Genomic DNA, 11959 nt, shown 5'->3' on the forward strand with positions numbered 1-11959 from the left:
GCGTCAGTGCCGGCCTGAGTCGCCCGACACAGGGGCTACACACTGGCCCACGGCACGGACGAGGGGTTACCTGTGTTGGTCTCAAAATTCACCCGACCTCTCATTGTGTTGAAAACCGATTCTGGCTGTTCAAAAATCTCCTTCTGCATAAATGCGCTGAAGTTACCTGGTCAAACAAACATCCACAAGATGAATCCAACCTAATTCTGTTACATTTCCACTGCTTGACGTTCAGTCAGGATGAGGTCATGATGCAGTCAGTCACATGTAAAGGCCACTGCAGATGACAAAGGGTGTCCCCAGGTACCGTCCCGCCTGATATGCGCGACGACAAGTCGGACCAGGTGTGGTCACTGTCTTCAATGTACATACAACCTGTAGCTTGAGGGAGCGAGGGAGGTAAGTACCAAGGCGCGCCTGGCCTGCCTGGGCTGTACTCCGTGTAGCGTGTCCAGAAGAAGGTAAAACGCCTTACTTCCTCACACCCACTTACTCAGGGAAGCACAAAATTAAGCAAGTCCCGGGAAACAGGCAATAAAAAAAAATACCCTCCTAGCTTCTGTATTTAACACACACACACACACACACACACACACACACACACACAAACCAAAGAACAACAAAAAATCTTTCCAGCCACACGCGCCAGGGCCCTGATCTGCATGGAACTGGATGATGTCAAAGGGATGATCTGGCCACAGCGTGTGGAGACCCCTGACAGGTGCGGCGCCCGATGCCTTGGAGGTGACCACGGACAGGGCGGGACTGCGCTCTGTGATGCACACGTGCATGATGCCAAGCGCTGCAGTGTCTGTCTGCCGTCCTTGACAGAGGACTTGTAGAAAAAGTGCCATGAAGCAAACAGAGCAAGTGAGGAGGGGGTGGGGCCACTGCAGATACAGGACCAGGGAAGGGCTCTCTGAGGGGGCGACGTTTCAGGGGAGATGATCAGAAGGAGCCAGTCCTGGGAGAAGCAGAGCAGGTGCGGAGACCCCTCTGCCCACCCCCAGCCCCCCCAGCCAGGTGGGCAAGCACTCGGCCTGTCTGAGTAACAGCGAGGCAGTCAGGGTGGAGCCGGAGAGATGCAGTGGGGAAAGGCCAAAAGAGGCGGGGCGGGCTGGTGTGGGGGCTTGTGGGCTGTGGCAGAGAGTGCGGGTTTTATTCCAAGAACAGTGGGAAGCCACTGGAGGCCTTTAAGCAGCAGGATACGAAGGTATGATTCACATTCTGAAAAGTTCACCCAGGCTGCCCTGTGGAGAAGAGGGTGCAGGAAGACATACTCTCTTGGCAAGAAAAAAGGAGTCCACAGTCCCCTGTTACTGTAGGCCTCCCATCCAGAGAAGAAACGATGCCTTTGGTGTAGGAATGTGTCCCAGGGAGTCCGCAAAGGGAGGTAACTGAGGGACTGAGGTCAGATCAATCAGGGAGACCTGGTTCCTGGACACCGCCAGGAGCTCCCTTTGGAGGAGCCAGGCCAGGCGCCCCACATCCCCTGAGCAGTATGAACCTCAGAACCAGCAGCCCCACAGCGGGCAGGAAGGCCATGGTGCACACTCAGGACAGGGCAGGGAGTCTCAGGAGCTCCCCCACAGAGCATCTGCCCCCGTGGCTGCTGTACAGGGACCCTCAGAGGACACTTGCCTTTCATGATTTGCTGCAATTCCATCTGCAAGGTCTGGATGGCTCGAGATGGGTCATCACTAGCCGAACGCTTGACCCGATGAATAGAGAGCTTCCCATCAGCCACTGCAGCGATGTCATCATCCTCCAGGAAGACAACCCGGTTGGTGTGCTCTATGATAGCGCTAGAGCAAGGAGCACATGGCGTCAGAGAGGGGCTTGCCCTTGACAGTTACAAGGTGCCAGTTACTCACTGCTCTCCAAGTGTGGGTCCCTATCAGCTGGATGGCATCTTAGGATATGGCGTATGAACATCAATTCATGCTTCCCTCTCCTCCCTTCCCTACAGAATTATTCTGAAGCCAGTCCCGGACATCATATCATCTGCAAGCCTTTTGACTGATAGCTCTAAAAGATAAGGGTTATTTTTTAACCTACTATAATGCCATTATCACACCCAAGAATAATAGTTACTCCTTCATATCATCAGTTATCCAGGATGTTCAAATTTCCCCAATAATCTCACATAGGTTCATTTACAATTGCTTTCTTCATCAGGATGCAAACACCTTTGGAGGATGCTTGGGAACCAGCACACGACTCTGAATCACAAAGGGAAAGAATGAAACATTCATCTGCCATTCCCAATGATCTGTCTTTCAGAATAACCACATAGTTTAAGAAGGCAAGTTTCTCTTTATAGGAGGAATACAGCTCATGGAGAAGGAATGATAAAATTATAACAATCGACTTATGAACTCCTAACCATTAAAAGCCCTAATCAAGGTCCACCAATGGCTACCGAAACCAAGAGATGAAAAGCCGAGAGCAGCTTTATGGTGGCTGGATAAGGCTGGTGAAACCTGAACCCCCGATCAACTTGACCAGCACAAGAAGACAATGAGACATAGTGCCCCCTGATGGAAGGACACACTACAGCTATGAAATGAGTCTTGCCAAAAAAGCCAAACCTGAATATCAAGCTTCTAGACACCTGTAAACTCCTGTCTGCAGGAAACAAAGTCAACAGAAGAGCATGTTACGTGACACCGTGGGGGAGGCACTCAAGGAAATCCACACAGTGGGAAACTCATTAGGATGAACGACTGTTTCTTACACACACAGAGGAAGGAAAAAGGAGGGACTTACAAGCAAACCGTGAGGTCTATCCACTAACGAAATGTAGGGTCATTATGTTTATTTTCATAGTAACTTTCTCTGCATGGAAAGTAATACTGATTTTTCCCTTGAGATGAAAACAAAGTTTCTTTCAAAAATAAAGCTAGAAAAGTTGGTAAGTGAAAAAGAAAATTAGGTAGTCGCTCAGGTGTTACACAGATACGGTAAAAACCGTGAAGTTGGTACTCGAAGGACCTCGGGAGGAAAAAACCCTCATGTACCAAGTGCCAGACCCAAATGTGCCCTGTGCAGAAAACACACATTTAAAACTCCGGATGCAAAGTTAAAAAGAGGAACAATCAAGTTCTATGACCCCAAGAGATGTATCTCCAGATCCTAGGGAAGAAGGATGAAAAGGGGGGAACTCCATGGCACCGGGAAAAAAATATTTTGAACAATATACACTCTTTGTATAAAAAGTAGGAAACACAGGCATCAAGAGGAGGAAGTGAAAAGGGCCTGACCCAGTCTCCAGGGGAGAAATGCTGCTCCGTGCTGTCCTTCAGACAGTGCTTACGACACGTGTGTTTGTATTTACGTGTACACGTATAGCTGCACGTTTAACTATAATTATTCTAGTTTACAAAATGGATGGTAGTCACTGAGACTACTGGCCCAGGAGTTAGACCCGAGGTGGAATCCTCATCCCTGTTGCTCATCAGCCCTGCGCCCTCGGGCAGCACAGACGCCACCCTGTGAGCCTGTCTCAGGTTCTCCAGTTTTAAAACGGGAGATGATCGCTGTGCGTTCACCAGAGATTTGTAATTATTAAATGGGGGCAGTCTTGGTGAGGCCCTCAGCACAGTGTCCCACCATAAGGGCCCACAGCGCGTCCTGGCCACGACTGTCACGAGAACCCTGCAGTGTGCCTTCCTATCTGGGAGGGTCACCTTTGTTCACTCTTATTTTTCAATATGTGCTTCTTCATTGATACACAACACATTGCAGAATCACTTTTTTAAGTTCCAAAAACCTAAGCAGACAAAAGAATGTGGAGGATTTTAATTATAGCATCTCATCTGCAGATTAATTTACGGGGAGTCAGTATCTTTTAAAATAATTTTTAATAATTAAATTAACTTTAAAGCATTTTGTGTTTTAATAATAACAATCAGCCTTCCTACCGAGGAATGTGGAAACTCTCCCTGTACTCAGATTTCTTCCTGTTTCTCAGGGTAAGCTTTTGCAGTCTTCTCCAAGCTGGTTTGGGACTGTTTTTATTAAAATCTACTTTAAGGGATTAAAGTGTTTTTTTTTTCCAGCTGTCGTAAACAGATGACTTTTTTTGTTCAACACAGGTTTGCTGCGCGCCTACTATGCCAGTCACTTGAGCACGTGTGAAGGGGAAAGGGGGGATGGACTCCCCTCCCCCCTACCCACTGAGCCGGCCTCTTGGCGGTGCTCCTGGGATGCTGAAATTTCCACACCTTTCCTCTCTGACCAGCCATGGGTATCACTTCTAACAGCCTTCCCGGTGGTTTTTAAAAGTATATTATCATATGGCCTACAAATAATTCTTTAATCTCCTTTCAGGCATTTATTCCTCTTTTTTTGGAGAAACATCTACCATATTTCATTGAATATAAGGTAACCTTGATCTTAAGATCATGATTATTTTATATACTTCAAAGAAATTAAAACCGTAGCAAATTATAATGGCAAGATGCCAGATGCTAAAAAAAAAAAAAATCTATAAAATAATTGTGTGTCTTAGAATCATTGAAATAGTACTCATTTCTCATCGAAATGGTGCTCTAAGGAACACAATCTATGAAATGCGGGCCTTTACATCAGCCGAGAGTGCTTATGTGCTGCGGCGCTGGCTGTGGGCGGAACCGGACTCGCCGCCTGAGCTGTAGGTCCCTGTTACTCTGTGTGTCCCAGGAGACCTCGCCTGGTGGCCCCTCTGCGTCACAGCAAGGCTGGCGGGAAAGGGGTATAATAAAGGCCTGGACAGAGGAGACAGTAGTCCTGGAGTTTACGGTGGTTTTCTACTTCAACCAGCAAGAAAGTGTTTTGGTCTTTTCTGAGTGTACGTGCAGGTACACATTTTTTGTATTATTTTGAGCATGAAGTTGACGTTCTTAAATTTCAGAATTACTGTCTGTGTATTGATGAGAACATGGAATTTGGAATCAACTGAACCAAATCCCAAAATCTTAGCTCTGTCTTTTATAAATGGTAAGACTCTGGCAAACGCAGGTCAGATTCACAAAGGACTAAATGTCTGAGACGCCTGTCCTGCTTAAAAGGAGCAGCCTTTGAAAGGCCCCCACCGGGGCTGGAGGGAGCACACTCCGCAGTGCTCAGATCTGCTGGTTTTCCAGAGAAGCTAGAAATCCAGATTTTTATGAGAAACCTCCCAACTATAAAATGCTGGCAACTAATTCAATTATTCTGTGCTGGCCCAAAACATTGTGTAGGTCAGTGGACCTCGCCTTTGGCCACCAGGGCTGCCAGTATCAGCCATGCAGGTGTTCACTGAGCAAAGATTCCTCAGGAGGGTCACTGATGACAGCTGAGATCTGCCATCGCCTCTGCCCCTCGCTGAGCCTTGAGAAAACAGCTCAAATGGGGGGATAATTAATAAGTGGGAGTGCTCAGCCAGCCATCCTTGATTACATCATCCTAGGAAAGAAAGGAAGCAAGGTATACACGGCTACCTTGCATCAGAAGCAAAGAAGAATTCCACTGCTTTGTCACCCACGGCGTGAAGGCAGGTGGAACTGTCCAGTCTCTTCATCCTTGTTTTACAGATATTCTTAACATTCTCAATATTGCCTGGCAAAGAAGGGAAAGAAGCATGAATCCCCTCAAACTATTTTCGTCTGAATAACATGAAGGAGCCAATCTCCCCTTTGAATATATGTGGGAGAGATTTGCCATTTTTAGCTTTGGCCGCGTCAGCCAAATTGCGGAAAAGATTCCCAAATAGCAAGAGCGCTGAATCGGTTGCAAACAAAACAAACCAACTCAACGCCGAAATCAGGGCCCGGGCGCCTTTATGTAACAGAACCACATGCTGCTCCCTCGGCTTGTGCATGTGTTTGAAAACACCCATAATAAAAAATGGGAACAATGGAGACAGTTCTCAGTTGCCTGAAAACCTTTTTGACCTGGAGCCATGTGCAAGCTTCTCTGGGCACCCTGCCTCCGAGGGGAGCTGCTGGCTCCAGGACAACGCAATGCTGTTCAAGTCCTTCTGAGGAAACTCACGTGTCCTGTACAGCACGGGGATCTGCTCTGTAGAGAGTTTGTATTTGCTCCGCACTCCGATGAGCAGGGGGCTGCCTCTCCTGCAGGGGTGAGAGGGAACCGAGTTGCCCATTGCCGTGCCAGCCTGGGTGGGCTGGACGTCCTGGCACACCCCTCTGTCAGGACGGGTCCCCGCACCGAGCCCTCTCCCCAGGGCAAAGTGCTCCCAAGACATCCCAAACGGTGTCCCAGGGGTTCAGAGCCACCGATGATGGGCAATTTAGAAAGACAAAGCTTTACTGTTTCTTCACACTACTTTCTTCTGAACTGGAAACAGTAACATGACAATATCAGGTTTTAAAAGGGGTTTCAAATTTTTTTCTTAATTTATAGACTTTATTTTTCTAGAGCAGTTTCAGGTTCACAGCAGAATTGAGCAGAAAATACAGAGTTCGCACAGCACCCTCCCCACCCACACATATATACTCCCCCACCCTCAGCATCCCTCATCAGTGTGGCTTATTTGGTACAATCGATGAACCCACGTGGACACATTATTATCAAAATTTGATAGGGATGTGGACACATTATTATCAAAATTTGATAGGGACAAGCATCCCTATCAAATTTTGATAATAATGTGTCCACGTGGGTTCATAATTTTATAATTCTATGACTTATTTTATAATTCTATGACTTAAAAAACTTAAATTCCAAATGGTAAATCAGTTCCTGTCCTAGAAAAAAAATCATAATACATTCACAAAATTTCCTTCCTAAGGGGGAGGGTGTAGCTCAAGTGGTAGAGCACATGCTTAGCGTGCACAAGGTCCTGGGTTCAATCCCCAGTATCTCCTCTAAAAATAAATAAGTAAGTAAACCTAATCACCTCCCCTTCCCAAAAAACAAACAAACACAAAATTTCCTTCCTGGCTACTGTGACAGTCTGCGAGGGACGGTCCACCCTCTCTGGCCCAGTCCCCCAAGGCCACAGGTGCATGGCCTTGAGCTTCCCGGGGCAGTGTCCACACAACATTGTTTGCTGCTGTCACCCATGCATGGTGCACAGAGGGTGTCGGTAAGCACACACTGAGACTAGAAGAGCCTCAGGTCCCACCAGTGCCCTTTCCCACCCCCATCCTGGCCTAAGTGCAGATCCATACAGTGCCACGCTCGCTCTGGGCTCCTTGCTTTTGCTCGTGCTGGATTCTCTGCCTGCCTTTCCCAGGCTGACACCTGCTCCCCTCAGGTCCCCGATGCACTGCCTTCCAGCCCCCATCACAGAGCATCACCATCCTCTGCCCTGCTCTGGCCTCTTACACAATTACACAGCCACCTTCAGGGTGGGACCAGGTTGGGTGACACTAGGGTCCCAGGGCCCAACACGCAGTAAGTGCTCAACAAATATTAGTTCAATGGATGGATGAATGAATGGACGGACAGACGGTGAAAATGATGGATAGACAGATAGAAAGGTGGATAGGCAAATGGATGGGTGGGCACATGGGTGGATGGACAGATGGACAGATGGGTGAATAATCTACCCATCTGAATATAAAATAAAAGGACGGCACCTGCATGCCCGCTTGTGTAAAGCAGCACAGCGCTGGGGGCAGAGGGGCTTTAACAGCGGGCCGTGTGGGCCGGCCCAGGACCCCTCAGCTGATTCCTGGGTCACTCGGGGCATGAAGGTGACGAAGCTTGAGCTCTTGGCCTTCAACGTTGATTCAAATCGACATTCACCCTGTTCCCAGTTTCATGTTTGTAATCTTACATGCTTTTTCTAAGGGAATCTCTATAGTTCACCTGAAACCTGGATCTGCCTTTGCTATACAATTTTATTTCTAATTTGAACTTGTTGTCAGTTTCTAAAAATCTGGAGATTTCAGATAAAAATCCAACTTTCTGGTTTTTTTTTTTTAAAAGTCAGAAGCTCTGGCCACAGAGATGGCGGGGTACATTCTCTGTCACTAACATAGAGGGAGCACAGTTGTCCCTTACATAGCGGGAGCTCCTTCCAGTCTGCCAGAGGCCCTGCTCCTCCCTCGTGCCTCAAGCTGAGCGGTTTTACTGTATTTATTTGTTACTGGAAATGTCAGTGCGTTCTGGCTCACCTTGTGGCCACGGCTTCTCCGGGGTAGTGGATGCTCTTGAAAACCAACGCGAACGCGCCTTCCTGAAAAGACGGGAAAGAAGAGTGAGGAACAAGGAACAACTTTCTCTGGCTGGGCCAGACTGCTGCAGCCTGGCCCACACCCCCGACAGCGCCCCCTGGGCCCCTCTTCACTGCAGGCAGTCCTGGGGTCACTCACGCAGGGTGCTGAACGCAGCTCATGCAGGGTGATGTCAGGAGGGGAAAGCGAAACAGATCACGCTCGGGTACCAAGACGGGAACTTGCAGATTTCACTGTGAGCAATGTATTACCAGCCCGCCCGGGTCCGTGAGGAACAGTTCCCAGCTCTGGGATGACCTGGGTGGACTGCTGCTGTTAGAGCCTCAGGAAAGGGGAACCTGGGCCTCGGGGATGGTACCTACTTGGGGAGCAATTGTGAGGATTGAAGGGACTAATCTGTGACCTACATTTAGCTCAGCACACTCAGAGTCTGGGATCAAATCCCGCCTCCACCCCGTAACTGGGCAATCGCGCAGCCTTCTTTGTGCCTCATGGTGAATGGAAATGGCTTCTGTGAGCTAATGCACTGTAAGTGCTTAGAACAGTGCCTGCCACATAGAGACCTAACAGAAGCATGTAGTGTCATTATTATTATTTCTGTGGCAATGACTGCCATTTGTGCTCTGTGCTTCAGCTTGGCAGTCCGTGCAAACCAGAATTAGAATTTAGTTTTCCTAACTCAAGACTCTAAATGCTCTTTCTATTTAAAACCTTGATGCAAAATTCTTTCCTGCATTCTGACCATCCCGTACTAATTTACCACGACCCTACTTGACTTTATACAGACAGCGGTAAATCTGAATTTCTGTGTGAAGTCCTTCGAGGTTTGGAACCCTGGGCAGACCCAAGGCCTCAGTGTGCTATGGCCACTTGGCCAACTCAGTCACACAGCTAGAGAGACCCCAGGGTCAGCATCTCCAGACCTCTAATGGCCTTTCAAACTGCCCAACGTGAAGGGGCTTCAGACAGAACCTGAGAAACCTGACGTCCACCTGCTGGTTTTGTCAACAATGAAGTAGGACTGACTAGAAAAAAGTTCTCTGCCAAAAAGAGCTCTGTGTTGTTTCAGGTAGGTGGCTGAAGTTTGAAAGTGCCATCACCGAGAGGCATTTTCAAAATTTTAAATTATAGGTGGGAAAGAGGAGTTAATGTGCTGTGAAACTAAACTGTTTACTGTACATTACACAGTATCTTAGACTGTACATTCCTTATGGGACAAGTTCTTATTTATAAATACGTCCTCTAAATTAAGACCCCCAAAATGGGAGTCATAGGACAAAGGGTTCTACAGTAGACTTACTTTTAAGAAAATGCCAAAGGATCACACATTTTAAACCACAGTGTTATATCTGCAGCAGCCTCTGACTCCAGATATTCCAGGTTCTCGGCCCTGAACACTGTCTCCAAGGTGCCCCATCTCAGAGGAGCTACTGGGTGGCACTGATGCTCGGAAGGATGGGCTCTAGGAGTCTGGAGCCCTTTCCTCCTCTCTCTGCCGTCTCACAGGGGGCCTAGGTCTGCTCTACCTCCTCCTCCAAGGGGGGGCCTCTCTTGGACAGTCCGCCGCCCCCACCATGCGCCCCTTCGCAGGGACTTTGCTCCATGGGTCCAGCCCGCTGGGACATCACCAACCTCCTTCCCTCCTGGATCGTTCCTTTCAGCACACAGACATGCTTTATCACAGAAACCCAATCCTCCCTCAGGACTGTAGCCCTTTCCCTCCACGGGGCCATTTCTTTGTACCATTCTTCCTCCGTAACCGATCTTCTCAAAGTCCACACCTGCTGTCTTTGCTTCCTCCCAGCCCCATGCAGTAAGGACCTGGGGGCCTTTCTCCCCCATGACAGAAAATGCTTCACCGAAACAGCAGGCAAGATGGCAACTGTCCCCAACATCAGATCAGTCCTTCCTGGGCATGTGACTAACAACGCACACAACTCAGCTGACAAGATGGCACCACGGCCCACCACGGCCAAGGTCCCCTGTGCAGCACATCCTTGTCAGGAGCCACAGAGCAGGGGGGCTGTCACCATTCCAGAGGTGCTAAAACAAAGCAAAACACTTCCTATTCGTTTGCTACCAAACCTCAGAGCTCCTCCCAATTCTCCGAACACTTCAAGGCCAGATACTGAGATGAGCCATCTTCAGTCCTCAGGCACTCGGCATAAGTTTGCCTAATAAACACTTGTGAAAGCTGAAGGGATGAAGGGGTGATTTAGACAGGTGGGGTCTGTAACTCACCAACTGCTGGATGACTCTCTCGACCAGCGTGGAAAATGTAATGTCCTCCGTTTCTCTGTTGTCGAACACGTATTTAATCAGCTTGGCGATGGTCTCCGTATCTGTTTCTGACTCAAACTCATAGCCTTTGCTTTCCTGGAATATTTGGTTGGACACAGTGTCAGATAATGGTCATTGTGCAATGGCGGCCTGGCCAGCTCCCTCTCCTCCCTCATGACTTGTCCTTGGAGTGACTTAAGGCGAGAACAAGGAAAACGGGGAAGGGATAAGAAATGTTTGCCAGAATCACACAGCCCAACACAGCTGAGTCATCCCAGGCCTCCCTGAGATCAGCCCGCCTCAGAAGCCTGTCCTTGCTGTTAATCTGGACATTGCAAAATACCAGCGATCAAAATGATCAAATCTGTTGAGTCAGTCCACCCACATCCCAACCAACACTGCAACCTCTTCCTACTTCAAACACTCGCCGTCTGCCTTCCCACCCCACATTCCAGTTGGCGTATGAGTCGACACGTTATTTAGTGCAGTTACTTCAATAAAAGGGAGTTTATGTTCTTTTGATTCTGCTGTGAATCTGCAGCGGCTGATGATGTAAACGAGAATGCCCTGCTCTCTCCTCCAGCAAGATCTGGGGAGGCGGCCGGGCTGGGGATGAGGTTTGTGTCCAATGCGGTGACGTGGCCAAGCGAGGGTCTCAACAAGCCCCTGCCTTTTTTCCCAGAGGGAAATGAGCTGGTCGGAAAATTTCGGGGAAATACCGATACCACTGGACTTAGCTGTCACCCAGGGGAAGCATCTTACCAGAAACTTCCTCAGGTCTTTGTAATTTGTGATGATCCCGTTATGGATGACGACGAACTCTGGAAGTAAAGTTTAGTCAGGAGAGAAACGTCATGAAGAAGTGAGGCTCAAGTCAGATGTCCAGAAGGACAACTTGACGGCTTGAAACTCTACAAACTCTGCTCACACGGACACTCGTGTTGAGCAAACTTCATTCACAGAGATTAGAACTGACACCTGCTATGACTACAATTTAAACTTGAAGAAATAACACATTTCTCTTTTGATAAAAAGCATCCACCAACCAAGCCAGGCACGGAGCTCTGGGCTGCAGCATCATCAGATAGGCTTTGGTATTTCTGTCAAATGGGATGGTTGACACTTCGTTATCTATTAACTGTCTCCATATCCACCTTCTCCAATTTTTTTCGTACCTATGGTGACACTGTTTCACACTATTGCCTTAACCCTGTCACTTTCTTTCATCTCAGTCTATTGTCTGAACTTCTCATCACTAATTCGTTTCCTAGCATCTGCCTTTTCTTTGTGAAAACGTCTTCATCTAATTTTCTAACGCAATGCAGTTGCTGGGTGTAAGTCTTCCTTAAAAGTATGCTCTTCAGCTATCAGGGATGAGTTGCTAAAGAAATTGCACAAATCTTTTCTTATTTCCCACGTCATTTTCTTTTCAATTACTCATCCTGAGTCAGGGCAGGCGTTCCCAAGGTTGGGTGTGGGGGGATCTCCTTGGGGCCTCCCCACTTTGGGGA

At 48.2% G+C, this 11959-nt stretch overlaps 1 protein-coding gene across 2 annotated transcripts in view; it reads right to left on the bottom strand.

The window, feature by feature from the left end:
• Nucleotides 1-11959, bottom strand: part of GFPT2 (glutamine-fructose-6-phosphate transaminase 2) — a 39781-nt gene that overhangs the window by 11120 nt on the left and 16702 nt on the right. For both annotated transcript variants that reach the window (XM_064480183.1, XM_010993646.3), the window contains 7 exons: nt 11211-11269; nt 10410-10544; nt 8109-8170; nt 6016-6095; nt 5463-5580; nt 1642-1805; nt 71-166 (listed from right to left, as the gene is read on the bottom strand). In XM_064480183.1, coding sequence (XP_064336253.1) covers nt 71-166; nt 1642-1805; nt 5463-5580; nt 6016-6095; nt 8109-8170; nt 10410-10544; nt 11211-11269 — 714 coding nt within the window. The remainder of the gene's footprint in view (nt 1-70; nt 167-1641; nt 1806-5462; nt 5581-6015; nt 6096-8108; nt 8171-10409; nt 10545-11210; nt 11270-11959) is intronic.

Source organism: Camelus dromedarius, chromosome 27 (genome assembly GCF_036321535.1).
Source record: "Camelus dromedarius isolate mCamDro1 chromosome 27, mCamDro1.pat, whole genome shotgun sequence".
Lineage (NCBI taxonomy): Eukaryota > Metazoa > Chordata > Mammalia > Artiodactyla > Camelidae > Camelus > Camelus dromedarius.